The following is a 22602-nucleotide window of genomic DNA, read 5'->3' on the forward strand; positions in this document are numbered from 1 at the left end:
TTAACATATGAATTGGACACATGCAAATTACGAAGTGTCACATCCTGATTTAATAATCCTTGGTAACAGTAAGGCCATGGAATAATTGGTAGGAAACGGCACTATCTCATTAGCATGAGCTGCACTGTTATTTAAATAGCGTATTGTTATTTAAATTTGGCCTCAGAGCGTATAGATGGCGCTAGTCATGGCATGCAGACGGAGCCTGTTCGAACCAGTGGAAGTGTACAGGCATGTTTAATTGATGCATAAATCACCGTTCTGTATATAGGTATAAACTGGTATATTTTGTACACGATTTCTTTATACAACAATGGGGGTGATATTAAATGTATTAAGTTTATAGAGTGTGACATTTACGTGCCTTTTTATTGTCTGTAGTGCAGAGCTCCGCCGACTGAAGCAGCTTGAAGCTATAGATGGTGCCAGCGTGGCCGTCCCTGGCTGCATATGTAGAATTCAATTCCATTAATATTGAATTATATCAGATTCATTTCAAGCAAACACCATTGGTCTGCTTTTAAAAAGAAATGTTAATTCCCAAAGATATATAATCGAGTATAACAATGTCATTATATTATGTCAAAACAGCCGTAGAGCTTAAAATGTTCAAGGACCCTGGTTACGTAATTTCCACACGGCGTTTGGTGATAGAAATATGAATAAGGGATGAAGTGGTCTTCATTTCTGATCGGTCAGATGTGGTGTAAAAGATTTTGACTTAAAATACTACTTGTATTTCATACCTTCTCGAATTTCCATCGCATTATTGACAGCAAGTCCTAATTTCGACATATTGCTATTGTAAAAAGTCATTCCCTTCTCAAATTAGCAGACTTTCAATAAAAAACATATCTCTGGTGCCTAATGGAAATACCAGTCCGCCATTACGGGTTCAGAGGTCAGTGGTCTCAGACCGTATAGCGAAGCGCACTTTCAAGCTTGGTACTTTCGCATTGAACAGACAAAGTTCGCATACTGAATGGCGGCTTTATTTGTCAACCGTAATTTAACATGATCAAAGGGTCGAACATGAATATTCATAACCGATCAATAACTGGACTCATTTTCTACCAAGCAAACCAGCGGGATTTGTCATTGCTTTGCGTGTTTAATAGAACAACCGTGAGTTTAGTGTCACCCCCTTGGTAAGGCTTTGCACCCCAGCCTCTTGACTTGTAATGAGTACCGCAGGTTAGTTTGCGAAGCTCCCCTGGTCGGGTAGTATCCCGGGGGTTCTTGCCTGGCAGCTAATTTGCATGGACCGTTGAGCGTTTTTGGGTTGGGTAAGGATAAAGGCAGATTCCCTTCTAAAAACCAATGGCAAGTTTATATACATGTACTGAGTTTACATTCAACGAAACGGTTACTTTTTATTTATGAATATTTATTTCGTTATGCTAATTAGGAGCCCTCTATAATTTTCTCTTGCCATGTAACATTTGCATTTAAATCGAGCTGTAAATGCATTTTTTCCTAAATGCTATCTGAGACTAGTAACCAACTCAGATTCTACATGTATGTTGTGATCATTTCCATAGTGTTTCTAGAATGTCCATTGTATTCCTTTTGTTTAGCTCGCTGCCCGAGACCGTTATCTTGAACTATTGTGTTGATAACGGTCTCTGGGCAGCTAGCTACCTCCATTACTCTAGGTAATGGTCGAGGCAACGAACCTCAAACAAAAGGAATACAATGGATAATCTGTGAATAGAAAAGGGCTAGACATATATATGTAGATAGGTGGAAAAGCTGAAATTGCAGTGTGCATCTTAGTGTATCTGCATGTATACAAGGTCACACATGCACAATCACAATAGGCATACACAAAAGAATTTGACCATTTCTTTTGTGCTTACCTACACACAAGCAGTGTGTGCTATTTCTTGTTATACTTCTGGTTGTTACACATTTGGTAGGTCTGATCTTGCTTATGACCTCAAGCTGGGGTGTAGATAGCTAAATAGTTGTCCACATGGTCGCATGTCGTGAACTGGGCTATCAAATATGGGGGATACATGTAGGTTTTTAATTACAGAATTACATCACCTAAAGAAGTCAATTTGGTGTCACTTTGTTGCTATTGATCTTCTCTTTCATTTAAAACCATTTATAGCTCATTTGGATTAGTAACAAGCAAGTTAGGGTCAAAATGTCTGAGTATGTTGCAGGGGCGCAGAAACTCCGGAAATGGAGTAACTACGTACCGGTATGAGTTTTGTTATATTATATATAACAAGTCCGCCATGCACATACCATCTTGGTGGAATTTTAGACTGCTCATCCTATTCAAAGAAAATCAATCATGCACCAATACTACTGTACATGTACACATAGGCTATAAATAAACTATTATGTTGGGTGCAAGAGCCTCCCTACACCCATCGAATGTGTGTCATCAGCCCTCAGATCGGCCCTCGGTGACTGTAGGAACCCATGGATTCGATCCATGTAGAGCCTCCCATTTTATCATAACATTGTCACGTACCCCCCGCAACGACAATATCCTAGAAATGGATGGAATCCACGGGATGGAATTTTCAATATTTCACACTTACGTTAGAGGGAGGGGGGTCAGCCTTTTAACGAAAGGACTTTCGTTTATAGGGCTTCATCGAACTTTTGGGTTGCTCCCTAAAAAGAATAAAATTTCGGAGGTTTTAATAATTATTATACACTGTAACATTAGTTTTGATGCGCAAATCTAACAATTTCGGAGGTTTTGCGACCACTGCAGAATATCCGATACCCTATATGTAGGTATGAGAGGGTAACCTCACACAGTATCATCGACCCTATATCTTCATGGCAGGAATCGCCATGGTAGGTTAAATCCACAGCCACGATTAGCCATTTGGTTCAAACCTTTAAAGCTCTTTTAAACTAATAATTAGTCGAGGGACATAACTAAGGCTACTCACAATAGCCGGGTAATCGATCTTGGTTGTGCGTGATTAAGCTTGTATACCCCATTGAGGTCAATAGTCATCGACTTTTATACTGCCTACAGTGAGTGCAGCTGTACTACACGCTGCACGCTGTAGTCCATAACAGGACCAACGCAATATAAAATGGTCAAATTTTGAGTTCAAAGCGCACGGCCAATTTTCAAAGCGCATTCTAGCGACTATCATATCTGTTCAACACGTATTTCCAAGTTTATGAGACCAAATCTGGTTTCTTGAGAAACAAGTACCGTCGGATCCGTAGCGGTCGCTGCGGGACAAGGAATTCAATTTTGCAGTGTTGGTGTCTTTGAAGCAGGTTCAAGTTTGTAAAATTTCAACAACAAAAATTTCGGAAAAAAAAAAAATAGGAAAAAAAAAAATTTCGGAAAAAAAAAAATTAAAAAAAGGAAAATTTCGAAAAAAAAAATTTAAAAAAAAAAAAAATTAAAAAAAAAAATTTAAAAAAAAAAAAATTTCGGAAAAAAAAAATTTCGGAAAAAAAAAAAATTTCAAAAAAAAAAATTTCGAAAAAAATTTCAAAAAAAAATTTTGGAAAAAAAAAAATTTCAATAAAAAAATTTCGAAAAAAAAAGAAAAAAAAATTTCAATTTCCCTTAATTCTCTTCAAAAAAATCCCAATTTCCCTTAATTCTCTTCAATTTCCCTTAACTTCCCTCAATTTCCCTCATTTTCCCAAATTTCGGACGAAACTCTTTTCCAGTATGGGGCGGTATAGGCCCTCCCCTCACCAAGTATCATAGCCATGCGACAAACAATGTAGACGTAACAGCATTTTTTAGCGTTTGTTACTAACGGACTAACGGACGGACGGACGAACAGACGGAGAGACATGGTGACTTATAGAGCTGCTACCCGCAGCTAAAAAATCATGACGGGAGATATTCATCATTTTCTAACCCGGTATCAGAAGATTTTCGTCTGATATCAAAATCGTGCATAGCAATTCACGTGTATCGATCCCGTGTATTCATTTTAGTGTCCCTTCTGCACCAAATAATTATTAGCCAGGCGGTGTCGGTGTGCCTCAGTTAACACATTTGCTAGTCAGCCAAAATGGCCTAAACAGGCAATGCATATTTACATAGAAATTTAAAAGAACTGCTACATGTAGTTCAATGAAACCTAAATGTTGTCTATACTTCACTTGACCCAAATATATGATTTTTAGCTGCGGGTTAGCTGCGGGTAGCAGCTCTATAAGTCACCATGTCTCTCCGTTAGTCCGTCCGTCCGTTAGTCCGTTAGTAACAAACGCTAAAAGATGCTGTTACGTCAACATCGCTTTGTCGTATGGCTATGGTACTTGGTGAGGGGGAGGGCCTACCGGCCCCATACTGGAATTAAGGGAAAATCGTGTGGACATCAAAAGTGTCCGAAATCGGTTACCGAACACTTTCGATGTCAAGGCGCTTTTTTCCGAAAATCGTGTGGACATCAAAAGTGTCCGAAATCGGTTTCCAACACTTTCGATGTCAAGACGCTTTTTTAAAAATCGTTTGGACATCAAAAGTGTCCAAATCGGTTTCGAACACTTTTGATGTCAAGACACCTTTTCCCCGAAAATCGTTTGGACATCAAAAGTGTCCGAAATCGGTTTCCGAACACTTTCGATGTCAAGACGCTTTCTTTCCGAAATTCGTTTGGACATTAAACGTGTCCGAAATTGGTTTCCGAACACTTTCGATGTCAAGACGCTTTTTCCTGAAAATCGTTTGGACATCAAAAGTGTCCGAAATCGGTTTCGAACACTTTTGATGTCAAGACGCTTTTTCCCGAAAATCGTTTGGACATCAAAAGTGTCCGAAATCGGTTTCGAACACTTTTGATGTCAAGCCGCTTTTTTCCCGAAAATCGTTTGGACATCAAAAGTGTCCGGAATCGGTGTCCGAACACTTTCGATGTCAAGACGCTTTTTCCCCGAAAATTGTTTGGAATCAAAAGAGTCCAAAATTGGTTTCCGAACACAATTTTTCAAATTTTGATTTTTTTTTTTTTTTTGTGGATGGAAATACCCTTTCTGTCATTATTTTAAGATGAGCACCCTCAAAGGTTAAGCTCACAGAGGGGTTACAGGTCAAAATAGGGGTCAAACTTAAACCTGCTTCAAAGACACCAACACTGCAAAATTGAATTCCTGGTCTTGAGACACTCGCACATGGAATTTTAGAGGGATTTTGATAGCAGTTCCATTAAAAAAAGCTGCTATCGTCATGAGACTAAGATCTAGAAACACCCCCGAAATGCCGTTTTGGGGAATTTTGCTAGCAAAATTGGTGTAAATACCCATACTTAGAGCTGTTTTAGCGTATACAATAATGCCTGGAAAAAGGAGGAGGCCCTTTTTTATATTGTTGTTCTGAGAGTTACACCCCCTCTCACAAAACCTTCCTAAAGTGTTTCTTGTATCTTAACAAGGCTATAGAATGCATCCCAACTTCCAGCTTCCTAGACATATTTTTTGAAAAGTTATAACTGAATTTCAAAAAATAAAAATATATTTGAGGAAACCTCAAAAAAGGAAGCGGGAGGGGACGTGAAACATGTTTATTTTTTTTATTTGGCCTAATCATTATATCTTGATCTTGATATATAATGCTGATCAGCTCCTATTGGAACAACACTCAGCTTGGAAGAGGTGGATGAGCAGATTAGGGAGCGATCGTTATTTATGGCAGGGGGGGGAATGGGTAAATTTAGGGGGGAACACAAAATTTTTTTGTGGTCTTGACGGGGAACCTGAAATTTTAGTTGAACCAGGAGGGGGGATTGTTAAATTTTAAATGGAGAAAATTGGGAAAACAAGGGGAACGCGAAAATTTTGAGCGGACGCGAGGGGGAACGCGAAATTTTTGTCGATATTTTTGCCAAAACACCCATTCCCCCCCCTGCCGTAAATAACGATCGGTCCCTTATTGACCTTTGAAGGATCTAAGGGCTTCAGTGAATTGTTTAGTCTCGGCAATGTTAGTGATGTGCTGCGGAAGGTCGTTCCAATCATGATTGGTCTGGATGAAGAAAGAGTGCTTGTGGGACTTGATGCTGGTGAAGGGTACCTGAAGGTAGTTTGGTTTTGAACGTCTAGTTATGATTTCTGATTTCCTGGTGACTATTTCTGGAGGTAATTTTACATCCATCTGGCTGTTGATGATTGATCTTGTGAAAGTTGGTGAGGCGTTGATTGTATGTATCTCCTTTCCTCCAGGAAATCATATGGATTATATTATAATATGGATTATAAAACTTACCGTGAATTGCTAAACTTCTTGGAGTTGACGTCAAATTCTTCTCCGCGTTTCGAAGGGCTCAGACATTCATCCAATGCCAAACTTGTTTTCTTCAATGTATATCGACGACCGAATCCCTCCTTGTCACGTATAGCACCTTGACGAGAAACACGGGCTCGAGTGAGCGGTCTCGCCACATGAAAATCATCTCCATTTGCATCCTCGTGAACAGGTGTATTTTGTGATGAAGCATCGCCATTTTCTTTCGGGTTACAACGTTGGAACGGATCCTCCATTTTCCTGCGAACATGAACTTCAGAATTGGCAGAAATCCCAGGTGTTTCAATGTCTAAGTTCATGAACTAATGACAACTTCAACCACCCTTGTGCTTGTTTACATATTACATAAATAACTTTACCGGATTACAACAGGGAAAGATACCTGTAGATTGTATACCAAAGCTATCCGTGGAAGTATCTATCCCCTTTGCAAACACCTGTTGTTGTTTTTTGTTACTAATTTCAAAGCAGTAAAGTGAGATAAAGTTTTATACTACGGATACCCATTTGTAACATACTGTGAATCTTACTATAAATAGGGGAATGTTGTATGTATGTATGTGTGTATGTGGTTTATGTAAAAGGCTCCGTCAGTTTCGATCCACATGTCGCCAAATTCATACGGGAGATCGAGAAATATACGGGAAATTGCCTCGACTTTATTTGGTTGAAATCGGTCAAGAACTGGCTGCAAAAACAGTGAAAATATGGGTAAAAACGGGGTTCAAGTTTGTTATGAAAATCAGTTACCAGCCTGCGCGTCACTGCAGCTGGCAGGCAGCGCGTCGGCGCGCGAGCGTAATGCGCACTACGCCAATGCGCGCGTAAACGGCGCAGAGCCAGCCACGCGACTTGCGAGCCAGAGACCAGTGGACATGATAATACAGAAAGAAGGAAAAATAAATACAAATTAGGCCTAAAGGACAAAAAGGTACATGGACGGGTCACGGGATTATGATAAAGATGAACACGTCCGCATACACGCTCTGAGAGGACGTATACGGGAAAAAATATGTGTGTTGTATAAACAAAATGAAGCGGTAGACCTATACTATAAAGAAAAATGAAATTAAAATGACAAAAGAGGTACGAGTAATTAGGCCAACGGGTTAAATTAACTAAATGAAACGGGAACGAAACAAAGAAGGAAAGAAACTAATCAGGAAATGTAAGAAAAAAAAGAAGCTATAATAATGATAACAGAATTAAATAAAAAATGAAGCTAAAAGGGAAATGTAACAAATAACAGATTTAGAAAAAAATGGGAACGGGTTTTAAAAATAAATAAATAACATGGAAACGGAAAATCAAAATGTATCTTTTCGATGATTCTACCTGTCCAGTAATTCTTCCTGTTATAGTGAACGCTCCCATTTACTCATCTAGCGGGGACCCGCGCGAAGCGCGGGTATCCCGCTAGTCTTACTATAAATAGGGAAATGTTGTATGTGTGTGTGTATGTGGTTATGTAAAAGGCTCCGTCAGTTTCGATCCAAATGTCGCCAAATTCATACGGGAGATCGAGGAATATACGGGAAATTGCCTCGACTTTATTTGGTTGAAATCGGTCAAGAATTGACTGCAAAAACAGTGAAAATATGGGTAAAAACGGGGTTTTTGTTATGAAAATCAGTTACCAGCCTGCGCGTCACTGCAGCTGGCAGGCAGCGCGTCGGCGCGCGAGCGTAATTCGCACTACGCCAATGCGCGCGTAAACGGCGCAGAGCCACGCAACTTGCGAGCCAGAGACCAGTGGACATGATAATACAGAAAGAAGGAAAAATAAATAAAAATTAAAGGACAAAAAGGTACATGGACGGGTCACGGGATTATGATAAAGATGAACACGTCCGCATACACGCTCTGAGAGGACGTATACAGGAAAATATGTGTGTTGTATAAACAAAATGAAGCGGTAGACCTATACTATAAAGAAAAATGAAATTAAAATGACAAAAGAGGTACGAGTAATTAGGCCAACGGGTTAAATTAACTAAATGAAACGGGAACGAAACAAAGAAGGAAAGAAACTAATCAGGAAATGTAAGAAAAAAAAGAAGCTATAATAATGATAACAGAATTAAATAAAAAACATGGAAACGGGAAATCACAAGCAGCAAATAAAAATGAAGCTAAAAGGAAATGTAACAAATAACAGATTTAGAAAAAAATGGGAACGGGTTTAAATAAATAAATAACATGGAAACGGAAAATCAAAATGTATCTTTTCGATGATTCTACCTGTCCAGTAATTCTTCCTGTTATAGTGAACGTTCCCATTTACTCATCTAGCGGGGACCCGCGCGAAGCGCGGGTATCCCGCTAGTAATAATAAATCATTAAAAGCGGGCGTACCGGAAAACGGGGCGGAAAAACAGAAACGTTTACTTATTACTCCTCAGCCAAAGCCTGGAACCAAAAACTAAGGCAAGCAGAGGTCTGAAGTGTTTGTTTGTTTGTTTGTTTTTTTATTTGGCAAGATCATTAGAATACAAAAACAAATTATAGAGACAGAAAAATCATTACAAAGTACATCAATGTGACAAATTATTTAAAGCTTAAATTAATCAGCCACAAAGCTGTGTGGTGCAGTGGATAAAGCACCGGACTCATGATCACAAGGTTGTGAGTTCGAACCCCCACCTCTGTCGCTGCATTCACTTTAATCAATTGATAGGTCCAAGAGTAAAAATCATTCTGACGTCTATACATGGTCAGCCAGCATGACTGATTAACCAAGACGTAAAACGTTTCTCATCAATGTAACTGGTCTAACCAGCTTAGTGTAGATGCAGCTTTGTCTGTGATACTGAGTTTCCCAAGGGAAGTTACCGTAACAGAATTAAACAGAAAACCATTTAGGATCAGGACACACGGACAAAAAAATGACAAGCCGGGATAACCCATTATTATGTTTTCAGGGTTATTAGGAGTTAAGAAAACCTAATAATGATAATATTGGATGGCTTATTTCGCATGATACCATAACATATCGGATTCGTCATACAAATATCGAACTCGCCGTTGGCTCGTCCGATATTTTTATGACTCATCCGATATGTTATGGTATCATGCTCAGCCATCCAATATTATATTATTATTGGCATTAAGCCCGCAGAAAAGGCAAGCTTATTTCTGATGGGGTCTCAAGAAAAGATGAGAGAACAAAAGGGAAACAAAAAAATGCCTACAGTGAAATCAGACATCTCTTGATTGAGAGAGTTGCTGGCTAGATGTTGTTTGACACTTTGTTTAAATGCAGACTTGGTAGGAAATCCCTTGATGTTTGATGGGAGTCATTCCAGTCCAAAATGGCTTTGTAGTAGAATGTGTTTGAGGCACTGACCTTTTCCCTATAATGAAATTGGATTCACTTGATCATCTGGTTCCATAAGAGTGAGCACTTGATGCAATACAAATTATGGTAAAAGTTCTTTCCAATACAAAGGTAGCGTATTATTATGGACTGTTATTTCGAAAGATATTCGTCAAGTCAACTCACTAAGGCACCAGAAACAAATTTGTTCGATCTTTGGATCGACCGTCGATGCTGCTTCGATGCTTGCTATTAATGAACTATCAACTAATTAATCAGAGTTAAAGCTAAATTTATATTGGTCAATATCACTACAGGCACAAATTACTATTTTATCAAAATTAACAATGGTAAATTAATTGATTTCATAATAATAAGGATCGACCAAGCATCGATGGTCGATGGAAAGATCGAACTAATTTGTTTCTATTGCCTAATGCAATTCAAAACGAAACTCAAAGAAGACCTGAAATTGTAGCACAACTAATTCTGCAGCTGATATTCAAATGTTTTTAAATACTTCGTGTTTCTCTTTCAATTATTTTTAATTACAAACACTTGGTTTTCATGCTGTATAATATTTATATAATGTAGGCCTATTTTAATGCTGTGTAATATTTATGTAAGCTCAATTTTTTATGGTTTTTAATAATGTATAATCTACGTGTATTTAATGCTTTTATATGTTTGTCTCAGGGCCCTACTGAAAATCAACATTGTAATATTTGTTGAGTAGGTTACCCTGTTTAAATATGGTAAATAAATAAATAAATAAATAAATAAATAAATAAATAAATAAATAAATAAATAAATAAATAAATAAATAAATAAATAAATAAATAAATAAATAAATAAATAAATATATAAATAAATAACATTTACTCATAGTTAGACTACCGGTATCTTTAAATAAATAAATAAATGTTCTAGTGAATTCTGATTAAAATAAAGTGCACCTTGACAATGGTAGATGTTAAAGACATGGTTAAGCCTCAGCTGTTTCAACTCTGTCACAAATTTTCAAGAGATTCACAAGGTTTAGCTCATGTTGCCCAATGTGATCTCTGGGAGAAAGTTTCAAGATGTAACGAGCAACTTTATTTATGAGTAATTTAAAGTTTATTTTTGTGGTTCTCTGAGTGAGGCCACTTCTATACCAAGATGTGCAACAGTAATCCATGTGGCACTGAATCAATGCAGAACTAAGATTTGCCGTAATTTTGAAACACGTATCATCAAACTGCTATCTGCGATTGTTTTGATTGTTATTAGGCGACAATATTGTCAATGAAACTAGTATCACGTGTGTAATGCGTACGCGTAAACGTAAACCATTTTTTCACTCGCATACCCTGCCCTGACGTCGACGCGCTTGATGATGGCTCACAACAGCATTGCTATCCCTATGATTGCTATTCAGGTGCCATCAAGAAACCGTATTCGCATGTTGACATATTTTGTGTTATCTGTGCTTCTGCAAAATGTAAAATGACGATTTTGTTTGTTTGTTTGTTTGTTTGTTTGAGTGTGTGCCCTATGTCAAGGGGGTGTTGGTTTTATGAGTTGTTTAGATGGTGGATGTTTCCCTACTTTTTTGTCTTTTGGTATATTAAATTTGATGTTACATTCCAATTGTCCAGTAGGCCTAGGACCTGCTCAGAACGCGCTGTTGGATACGATTATTTTCTTCTTCGGCATGTCCATCATATACGGATGCTTTTGTCCAAATGGTCATTATCAACATTTATTTATTTTATTTTATTTTATTTTATTTTATTTTATTTTATTTTATTTTATTTTATTTTATTTTATTTTATTTTATTTTATTTCATTTTATTTTATTTTATTTTATTTTATTTTATTTTATTTATAGGGCCTATAGATCGATTTATTTGATTATATATCATTCATTCATTCATTCATTCATTCATTCATTCATTCATTCATTCATTCATTCATTCATGTATCAGTAATTAATTGTTACTTAATTATTTGCCTTCCACACAAGAGGAACTTGAAACTATTGGCTATCCCACTTTTGGTAAGTAGCCATCCCCCCTGACAAGTTGCACATTTTTGGCCCTGTGGGCACCACTCTTGTCATAAAGGGTACATTGTTGACATTAACATATTCACATCAATTGAGGCTTTGTTAATTGCTCATCTTCCAGGACAGTTCAGATGGATTAATATAAATTTAAGTAGAACACTAGAATAGATTATCCTTGCAGAAGTTGAACAGTATTTAGCATGTTGACAACACCTGTCTGCATTAAAGACATTTCTTGTGTGCACTGAGTTAGAAGAGGTATATGTATGAGCTCTCCCTGACAAGAAACACGCAACTTACCAGGGGGAACAGCTACAAATGTTAGGGTGGGACATTCTATATAATATTTTGTCTACTGCATTTTAGTCCCGTTTTTATTATTAGTAGTAAATGGTTAAATAAAATAAATAAATAAATTTCGGAATTTATATAGCGCTTTTTCCAGAGGATTCAAAGCGCTGTAATTTCGCTGCGTGGTAAATCATCACAACTGATCAGATCGCATCAACTAGGCTAGTTGCAGCCGAACCCGGCGCAAACATATCCGCACTTAGATTGTAACATCCACCCATTTTCTGCAGCTCCCCAAATTCCATTGGGTGAAGGAAGTTTTTGATAACGAAACAACTAATCACCGATTTTGAAAGCAGGAGGAAACCAGAGATCCCGGAGAAAACCTGCGAGAGCGAGCATGGGTCGGGATAAACCAAATGCACATGAGTCCTTGGGCCGCGCCGGGGCTTGAACCCGGGACCTCAGTGGTGCAAAGCGAGGGAGCTACCGCTGCGCTAACTCGCCCTCCCGATATGCACTTGGTTAATTAACAAGTTTATTTTAAATATCAAATAACATTTTATTTCACACATAGACCTACAATTAATGTGAGCAATGCACTACTTCATAGACGCGTGCAAGTAATGTACCGCTAGGCCTACACGTACACGTCATGCGCGTAGCTAATCCGTTGGATGAGCGTAAATTAAAATTAGATTGCACCTGTATGTTTAAAGTCTGTTTTAATTTCAATGGTATGGTCGTTCATATATTATAGCCAATACTTGTGGTGTGTGAGACCAACCGGCTGATTTTTGATGTAATCTGATGTTAATTTGTGCTATCTACTGAAGATAGCTCGAGACAAATGGTACGTAAAATTGCTAGTGAGTGCACACCAGTAAATAGGAATCTCCTATCCTTGTTTGAAAAGTCACAGTGTTTCAAACGAGGAAACTTGCAATACGACTGAATATCGTTATGAATTCGGCAGACGGCCGAATCCGGATTCTGCTTTTGGTAAATTCATTTTACGCATACATGACATTTGAATTAGAGAACAAGGGATCAATGCCCATAAATAGAGGGCAGCATATAATTTTTTAACGGAGATCAGATGATAACAGCATAACAAATTGGAATGACTTTTTTTTAATTTCTTGTGGTGGATTGTTTTTTAAATTATCGTAATTCGATTTGTAAGGAAAAGTAAGTATGTTTTGCCGTTTCAACGAATGAAAACGAGTGAGTATTACCAAAGTTATGTTTGAATTAATTATGACTTCTAGGTATAGGTATACAGCATCATATGGTCAGCAGAAGAAAATTACATCACCAATTCATGAATTATGTCATTTGATAGTGTCCTTGATCCGGGGTCCTTGACCACTGAACAGTGTGATATCATGTTGATAACAAATCAAAGAATCAAAATCTTCATCATATGGACGATATTGATGTCAAAGTAATTATCTATCCTATCCTGTGTCGTTTTATTGATAAAAATGACTCAAAATGTTATTGATGAAATAGTTATCATAAACATCAGTTTTGTCTTTTCAACGTTAAAAATCCGATGCAAAATAAAGATTTTAGGGCCTAGCTATAATATGGGCATAATTTATGCATGTAGGCCTATAGTATTGAACAATGTATCCATTTGACATGCACTTATAGATAAATAAATTGTCTTACTTTTTTAATTTAGGGGCTGTGCAATAATTATGAGCCCCGGCGAGGGTAAAATTGGGGGGGGGCAAGAAATTTTTGGCGAGCCGAAAGGGGGGGGGCAAGCAATTTTTGGTAAGCCGAGAGGGGGGGCAAGCGATTTTTGGCACGCATTCACAGGGCGCCTTTTTAATAAAACGCTCTAAAAAGGCTTAGGAAAACGGTACGGAAACGCTTAAATAAGGCGCTCGCAACATACATCTAGACCATTTAAAGTTTGGAATTTGGGATCCCAAAAATTTGGCATGTTCAAGGGGGGGCAAAGAATTTTTTTTTAGCCGAGAGGGGGGGGGGCAAGCGATTTTTGGCAGGCCGAGAGGGGGGGGCACATTTTTCAAGGTAAGTCCCACTCTCAACATTGTCAATAATATTTTTAAAGGCAGCTTATCTATTATTAATATTAAAGGCCCATTCAGTGATTTGCTCATCCGGACGATCGTAAAAATCATCAAAATTTTGGTACCTTTGTTATTACATAGATAACATAGCCTGCGAATGGTTCAGCCGAAAGCCGTGTAGGCCTATTTAAGACAAAATAAGACATTTTACACGAATCTGTATTTTTAGATACTGACAGTGTCTACATTAGCTACATGTATTTGAATGGTGGGGCTTCAACTTCACCAGTACTGCTGTTTTCTTCGTTTTTTGCCAAAGTTGGCATTTCAAAAATACCAAATGACAATATGAATGACTTATCCTTCTCTTTTAAGCAATTTATAAACACTTTTAATTTTTTACTCTTGCTCTGGAATCACTGAATGGGTCTTTAAGAAATGTGGCGTATCATGTCAAAAACAGACATCTTTTGGGCAGCTTATAAATTTTGAGGCTTTTACATAAAGAGCTATTTTGCTCCACAACGCAGTTTTCCCCAATAAAAATCGGGCATTCCTAAGCGAAGATATTGAGTTCGTAAGTTATGGTATTAAAAAATTGGAAATTGAGATAATAACAATAATGAACAATAATGAATTAAAGAGTTGACAGGAGATTAGGAGTTAATGTTTTCTGCTGTTTCAGTGTACATGTTCTCATCATTGATGGTTTGGTGGACTGTCATGTAACATGGATGTAAGCCGTGATCCTAAAAATGCCTTTCATATTGACCAAAACTAATTACAAGACCTCTTCTGCATTGAGGCTGGCTTTCCCTTTTAAAGGGAGTTTTTATTCAAAATAAAAAATATCGATGTGAATTGCTCAATTCAACACACCTAGCATATTCACAACTGAATTTTTATGATAATTTGCAATTTTAACAATAAAAACAAATCAACAAATTACCAGGCCCCATGTCACATGGGGGAAAATGGTAAATCACATATATTTAGCATTATTTCTCCTCATTTATCACAATTTTGCAGAATTTAGCAGCTTGTTTTAACAGATTTTGTCGTTATTTTAGGAAATCTGGCTGTTTTTGTGTGATCTCCCATTTTCCCCCATGTGACATGGGGCCTAATGATAACACTGTTGTCCGCATATAGCAGTAACTTGTTCTGCACTGAAATCTCCATGTCGTTGCTGTAACACAAATACAACAAGGGGCCCATGCAGGCTGCCCTGAGGGACGCCACAAGTTATAGTTTGGAGAGATGATTTTATTCCATCAATGCAGATATGACTGAAACCAACCAGAGCTGATGCCCATAGCTTCAAGCTTATTACATACTATGGTTGACGCTACTTGCTTTCTGGACATCCAGTAACATCATTCCAACATAATTTCCTTGAGAAATTTGGTATTTGACAAAGTCGGTTAAGTATATAAGGTAAGTCTCTGTTGAAAATCCTGACCTAAAACCAGACTGATACTGATAAATAAGATCTTTATGTGTCAAATAATCCTTAATCTGTACATAAACACTCTTTTCCAAGATCTTTGAAACACAATAATTATTTAGAACACTCACTGGGCGGTAGTTACCAACATCCAGTTTACTTTTCTTTTTGTACAGAGGGGTGATCCTGACAGTCTTGAAATCTTCAGGCACAGTTTCAGTATTGATAGAGAGGTTGACAATATGTGTTATCAGGTGGATGGGGGGCAATTTGAACAGCTCCATCCCTAAAAAATCTGGGGGCTAACTCATCCAAACCCGCACCCTTCAGAACATTCAAACTACGGAGCTCCTTGAGAATAAAATCCTGATCAATTGATCTAAGATTGAATTCACCCTGGGAGACACCTTTATTCTGATAGAACTGAATAAAGGAGTTTGAAGCTGTCTCATATTTGTTCAAGCCAGCAGGAAGTTTCGTAACTAGGACGAAAGCAACTAAAGTGAAACATTTGTTAATATAATCACATACAGACAAGGTATCATATTTTTTATTTTTTATTTTATTTTATTTTACAAATTCGGCTAAAATACATCAAAAAGCAAAGTAAAATTACACAATACATACAAAAGGAAACAAAAGTAAAATAGACCCAATGGGCTAGCCAGGAAGAGTCAGAAGCATCAAGACACTGTCACCAAAAGGTGTGACTCCTCCAACCCATTGGGGCAATTACATAAAAAGATATACTATTGCACTGTTTCAACACATTGTGTGTACATCCACATCACAATAATGCACCCGCCAGCCATCAACACGTGTCTCCCCCACCTACCGGCCAGGAACAAAAACCAGACCCATGCCACGTGGAGGCCACTCCAAATCATCCCCAAGCCACATTGCCTTCATGAAGGAATACAGAAAACATTCCCAAACCAGGCAACCCGGGGACGCCCCCAAGCGACCGGGACCCAGGACGAGTCCGCATCCACCCAAGGCCAACAAATGAAAAGAGACACATGCAGCAGCCGACAAGCCCACCCTCCCGATACGGATGTACACATTATTACATTATTACAAGATGGAAATCTGCTCAGTGACCCCTACCTATCAGACACATGGATTTACCCCCCCCCTCCTCCCCGGCCCACCTGAACCCAACCAACCCACCCACCAACACCCCACTCCCACCCACCATGAAGACGGATAAAGTAGGTCACTGAGCAGAAAACCGAGACAACAAAATTTAAGAGTCCTGCTCTTCAGTACTATTATTTACTAAATAAGTTTTCAAATGTTTTTAAAAGACTTTGTGCCCATGTACAAGATAAAATGATCCTTTACAGAATTTGGCAAACCAGCCCACAGGCGAGGGAAATTTACAGCAATGGTAAATTTGAAACTGTCAGTTTTGGGTGTGATATTGTGATTAAAAACTAAGTTTTCTGAGTGACGTGTGTTTACAGACCAATTGCTGAAACCAAAAGCGTTACAATTTAATATACAAGTACATGCAAAGCAGATAGACACATATTTCCTTCTGTTGTTAAGATCCATGATGTTGAGTTGTTTGAGACGTTCCCCATATGATTGATCCCCCGCCGTTGACCCAATATGAACCTGGTGGCACGACGTTGAATAGTTTCCAGGGTGCTAATGTGATTTTTGCGATAAACAAACCAAACTGGGGAACAGAAATCAATAATAGGTAAAACAAGGGAACGATACAGCGTAAGGAGGATATTTTGATTTTGATTTCCAACCACAGTTCTAAGAAAACCTAACAATCTATTGCACTTTTTGGTTACATAAGATACATGTACATTCCATGTGAGGTCAGAAGAAATCTGAACCCCAAGAAGACGAAGACTGTTAGCTTGAGAAAGCTTAGTATTTGACACAAGATAAATTGGAGAAGGCTTATTTTTACGACGAGTAATACACATAACCTGACACTTTTGGGGATTTAGTTGGAGAGCATTATTCTCTGACCACCAGTGAAGCGTAGTAAGATCATTCTGAAGAATTTCAATATCAGAATCATTGGTAATTGTGCGAAATAAAAAGGTATCATCAGCGTATTGAAAAATCTTGGAGCAGAGGTGAAGATGGAGGTCATTGACATAAATATTAAAAAGCAGTGGCCCCAACACCGACCCTTGGGGCACACCTGAGAGGACAGAAACAAAATTGGACATTTGACCACGGAAAACAACCCTCTGCTTGCGGTTGGTAATGAAGGAAGAGATCCAGCTTAGGAGTGGACCCTAAAACCATAAGTGCGATGCAGCTTTGCCAAAAGAACTGTATGCGAAATAGAGTCAAAAGCGCGACTGTAATCAACTGAAACTAAGTCAATACGCGGTGTCGGTGATGTACGACGATCCAAAATTTTGTTCCACTCACAAACGGCTTCATTTAAAGCAGTGGTACACGATTTCCCAGGAGAAACTCCATGCTGGTCAGTGTAAAGAAGACCGTTATACAAAAGATGATTACGGATGTGGTCAGAAACAATACTCTCCAACATTTTGACAATAATTGATGTAAGTGCAATCGGACGATAATTTTTGAAATCACTCCGATCACCTTTTTTATACACAGGAACAATATTAGCGGTCTTCCAACATGAAGGAAGATTACCAGTTGAAATGGATATGTTAAAAATGCGAGTGAGAACAGGGCAGATGAGGTTTGCACACAATTTGAGCATACGACATGAGATTTCATCAGGACCAACTGCCTTGTCAGGGGAGAGACTCCTGAGTATTTTGAAAACCATGTCATCAGATATTTTAATATGACTTATGGTGGGGACATCAAGAACAGGAGAAGTTACCTCCCTGACATGACTGGAATTGGTAAAATAACTGGCAAATAAGTGATTGAAACCATTTGCAATTTCAGACGGGTTGGATGATTGAATACCATCAATGACAAAAGAACAAGAACCTGGCTCAGCACGTTTAGAGCGAACAAATGACCAGAAACTTTTTAAGTTATCATTTTTGGCAAACTTAACTTCCCAGTGAGAATTGTAGGCTTGTTTCTTAGCATAGGTAAATTCATTATTCAACTTACCTTACGATGAACACAGTTCACCATCAATGTCCAGAACAATTTTACCTTTAGAGTTTGCTTTAGAGCTATAGCCCAAGTTTTTCAGATGAGTCCAAAGCTTTCTTTGATCTCCCATGGATTCTCCCAATTTATTCTTGAAAAATGATGCCTTTGCAGCTTTTACTTCCCTCTGAATTTGATTACGAAAGGTGGTATAGTCATGAAAATCAATACCTGGGGTTTTCAGTTATCAACTTTCTACGAATGTTATCCCTTTTTCTAATGCTTTCAAGAATACTTGGAGTGACCCAGGGTTCGGTTCGTTGTTTTATACTAACCTGACGCTTGGGAGCAACCTGATCAAGTATATTGACAAAGATTTGTTTAAAGTTCTGGCATGCAGTATCAACATTATCACAATTCAAGATAGAAGACTAGTCACAATTTTGCAAGTAGGGATCTGAGTCTATATTGTAGTTCTTAAGAGTTCTTATTTTTATAGTGTTGTGATTGTTGAATTTAACTTTAGTTGCATTTCTACTGTCTGTTCAATTAGCTTAGATTCTTGAATTTTTAAGATATTTGAAAAAATAAAAAATTGTGGTCAAAGTCATCAAAGAAAAGTGTTAGCACAGCCTTAGACCTAACGTGATTTATACTTTTCAAATTCTAAAGTTCAATTTAAAACCCCATTTCTTTTCAATTTTGGTCTTTTCCCCGCGATATTTTTTATAAAAAGCCGTAGAACGTCGGGTACCATAAACTTTTTTGAATCAATCCATTTAGAGCAATGGGGACGATAGTATTTATTCGACCATCCGCATCAGGAAGTATTGTCCAGCAAAGTATTGGCCAGTATGCTTAATTTGTGTTGAAACCCTACATTACGTTATTATTTATGAACTAAGATTTTCTAAAATAGGCCCAGCTTATATTTATACGTTCCTTGCGTATTTATTTATTTATTTATTTATTTATTTATTTATTTATTTATTTATTTATTTATTTATTTATTTATTTATTTATTTATTTATTTATTTATTTATTTATTGTGCGAATGGGTCTGAGAATGGGTCTGAGAAGGTGTAGGCCTATAGGCCTATTATAAAACTACACATTTATTTTCAATTTGTTATTTCGTTTTGTTTGTTGAAACAAACTGACAAAACTGTGAACCAAAACAACTTTTGTACAAGAAAATATTATTTAAAACAATCAGGTTACAAAAAAAAAAACAATTCTTGTAAAGTCACTGTATCTGAAAATGCTGATATTCTTGGGAAGGAATGGTGGTATTAAACAAAACTCAATTTACATTGTAAACCAGTTGAAATAAGAACAAATCCATAATTTTAATGTCATTGTTCAGGAAAAAATAATGCTCAGAATAATGTTATGCATAAAACGTAACCGGTGGACCATCATCACCTATAGAACCTATCCAATAACCGGAACGGTATAACAATTGAAATGGCAGGACAGATTGGTGGACAGATTGTTTTGCTAAATTGGATAGGGTCTATGCCCTAAGTTGAGAATGGACCGTCCCACTCGATTTGTAAAAAGGTCGCGAACCCTTTCGGTGGACCCAAGTAACTGCCTAAAATGAGGCAAAATTGAAAAGAAATGGGGTTTTAAATTAAACTTTGGAATTTGAAAAGTATAAATCACGTTAGGTCTAAGGCTGTGCTAACACTTTTCTTTGATGACTTTGGCCACAAGTTTTTATTTTTTCAAATATCTTAAAAATTCAATCTAAGCTAATTGAACAGACAGTAGCAGTATATGTATGTACGGTACATCGATATCCTTCTCAATCGAAGGATATTGTCGCGAGATATTTGCACTATAAACACACCAGTATAATTATTGTGTGCGGTATTACCGGAAGTAGGAGCTTCTTCATGATGCGTAGGATGCGCGCAGGACATTCGGAACGATTCTCACCCCCAAGAGTTATCAAAACAGAAGCTACATGTTCGCCGCCATGATCATACTGTTGAATTGGCTGTTTATAGCTCGCGCCACAATATTTACACATTTGAGATCGGGGTCATTACAAATGTACGATAATGTCAGTTGGTATATAATTTGTGCGGTAACTGTGTCTCACTATAAACAGCAAGGGTATCGGTATATATCGTTATGAATTCGGCAGAGTGACGAATCGAGCATTTTGAGTAAATTGAGTTATTGTATGCTTGTGATTGTGTTTCAGGCGATCTTCCATTTCCACCAAAAATAATGATAAAATCTTACGTCCCGACTTAGATATTGAAATATGCGATTAATGAATTTGACCAAAAGACGAATCGTATACTTTAGCTGTACAAATCAGGTCGATCTATTGTATAGTATAGCTGGAAATTCCGAATTTTCTATATTACATGTAATATACCGTTATATTTGATACCAATGGGTAGCTATAGGTATCTTCTGTCCAGTGGTACCAAAATAAGGACAAACATTCCCCACACGATATCGCTATGACGTAATTATGTCAGAGCGCCGTTGCAAAATTGGGAAATCACAGAAATTTATACACAAAATATAGGCCAATATTGTTTTTTTTTTCTCAAAATCCTTAATTTCAACTAAATATTATGGTGATGGCTAATTATAACTTATAAACCAAGTTTAGAATCTATAGCCTTAGGACAATCAGAAATCTTTACACAAAAGCCCCAAATCAAAGACGCGTGCTATAGTTTACACGTAGTTGAATGCGGATTCGTCCCATTATGTAACTCTTTGCGCAGCGGTTGACACTTTTTGGATTTACCTGTTTTGAGGGATATATCGATTGTTTCAGAACATGTAAGTATTGCAAATAATTGGTGCACATTCACTTCTATAATATACATTTCAAATGAGTGTTCACGAATGTTCTCAATTTTTAGAATGACCAATGGAATGGTACCAAGATTTTCAAACGCCGTTTACTCAGAACAGCAATTTTGCGTATTCGGCACTCTGCAGTATTCATAACGATATACAAGGATTATCGTATACGGTATACTCAAAATGCGGTACATTCACTATAAACACGCACAGTGTCAACACGCTATATTATAAATATTTTTTTTCATAAAGCTTCATACTCCGTTGGTGATCAATATTCTATTGTTGACGCAGATAAAGAAAGTTTACATATGCATTGTGATATACACGTGTGATCGAATTTTCTATTATACACGCACCTGGATCATAAATGTGTTCCTTTACCGTATATAATTGTAATTCTCAAAATTAAATATATCACAATTTTAACTTTCGATTTAAAAATCGTTACGCCAAAAATGCAGTAAAATGTATCCAGAGCAAACAATGATGGCCACTAATTAGTGTATTTAATTTCAAGTTAGTGTATTTAAAACAAAACCTTGGTTTTACCTCAAAACAAATCGAATTTCCTTGCAATAGCAACACTATCATATGTGACCCGGCAGCACAAACGAGCCGTAAATTCCCTAAATTGTATTCTGTGTTACGGTGTAAAATGTGTACGAAGGTCATATTCATCGGTAACTTAAGCTGGCCCGACATCCGTCTTATTTTGATAGTCAAAACTAATCAATAATCCTATTGTTGAAGTGGATAATAAGCTTCTACCTTAGATGGCCGGCTATAGAACTTTTAATAGCTCTGGTCTTTGTTTGCTTTTGCTAAATCCTGTTCAAGTGGTGGGTTACCAGGCATTGTATTTTGTACAGGTATGCATAACCAACAATTAACAATGAGAGAACTTTCTTAAACCTCGTTGACTTGGGGATGATTTGAAATGACCGCCAATTATGACTGTTTGATGATATTGCCAGCAATGTGGAAAAAGAGACACATGTAAAAACGTAAAAAACTATAATTTTGTTGAAGGAGCAAAGTTTAACAAACCATAACCCCGCTTCTGGATATCGTTTGAAGTCAAATGATATACCATTTTTAAGTTTATGATGTTTATTATTTAAACACGAAATAAAACAAAATTGACCGGGGGAGGAATTTACGGCTCATTCGCCGTGGACGGTCACATATGGAATACTAGAGCATGCGCAAATCGTAATAATGTGTAGAATAGAACTTGATGGTATCTCATAATATGATAGTCGTACTATGCTTAGCCTGAGTCGCTCGGCCTAT

General features: G+C 37.4%; 1 protein-coding gene across 1 annotated transcript in view; it reads right to left on the reverse strand.

Annotated features, from left to right (window-relative positions):
* Positions 1–6570, reverse strand: part of LOC140143620 (protein unc-13 homolog D-like) — an 88729-nt gene extending 82159 nt beyond the window's left edge. Inside the window, exon 1 of the mRNA XM_072165438.1 lies at positions 6215–6570. Coding sequence (XP_072021539.1) covers positions 6215–6552 — 338 coding nt within the window. The 5' untranslated portion in view covers positions 6553–6570. The remainder of the gene's footprint in view (positions 1–6214) is intronic.
* Positions 6571–22602: the final 16032 nt, after the last annotated feature.

The sequence above is a fragment of the Amphiura filiformis genome, unplaced genomic scaffold (assembly GCF_039555335.1).
Source record: "Amphiura filiformis unplaced genomic scaffold, Afil_fr2py scaffold_24, whole genome shotgun sequence".
Taxonomy (NCBI): Eukaryota; Metazoa; Echinodermata; class Ophiuroidea; order Amphilepidida; family Amphiuridae; genus Amphiura; species Amphiura filiformis.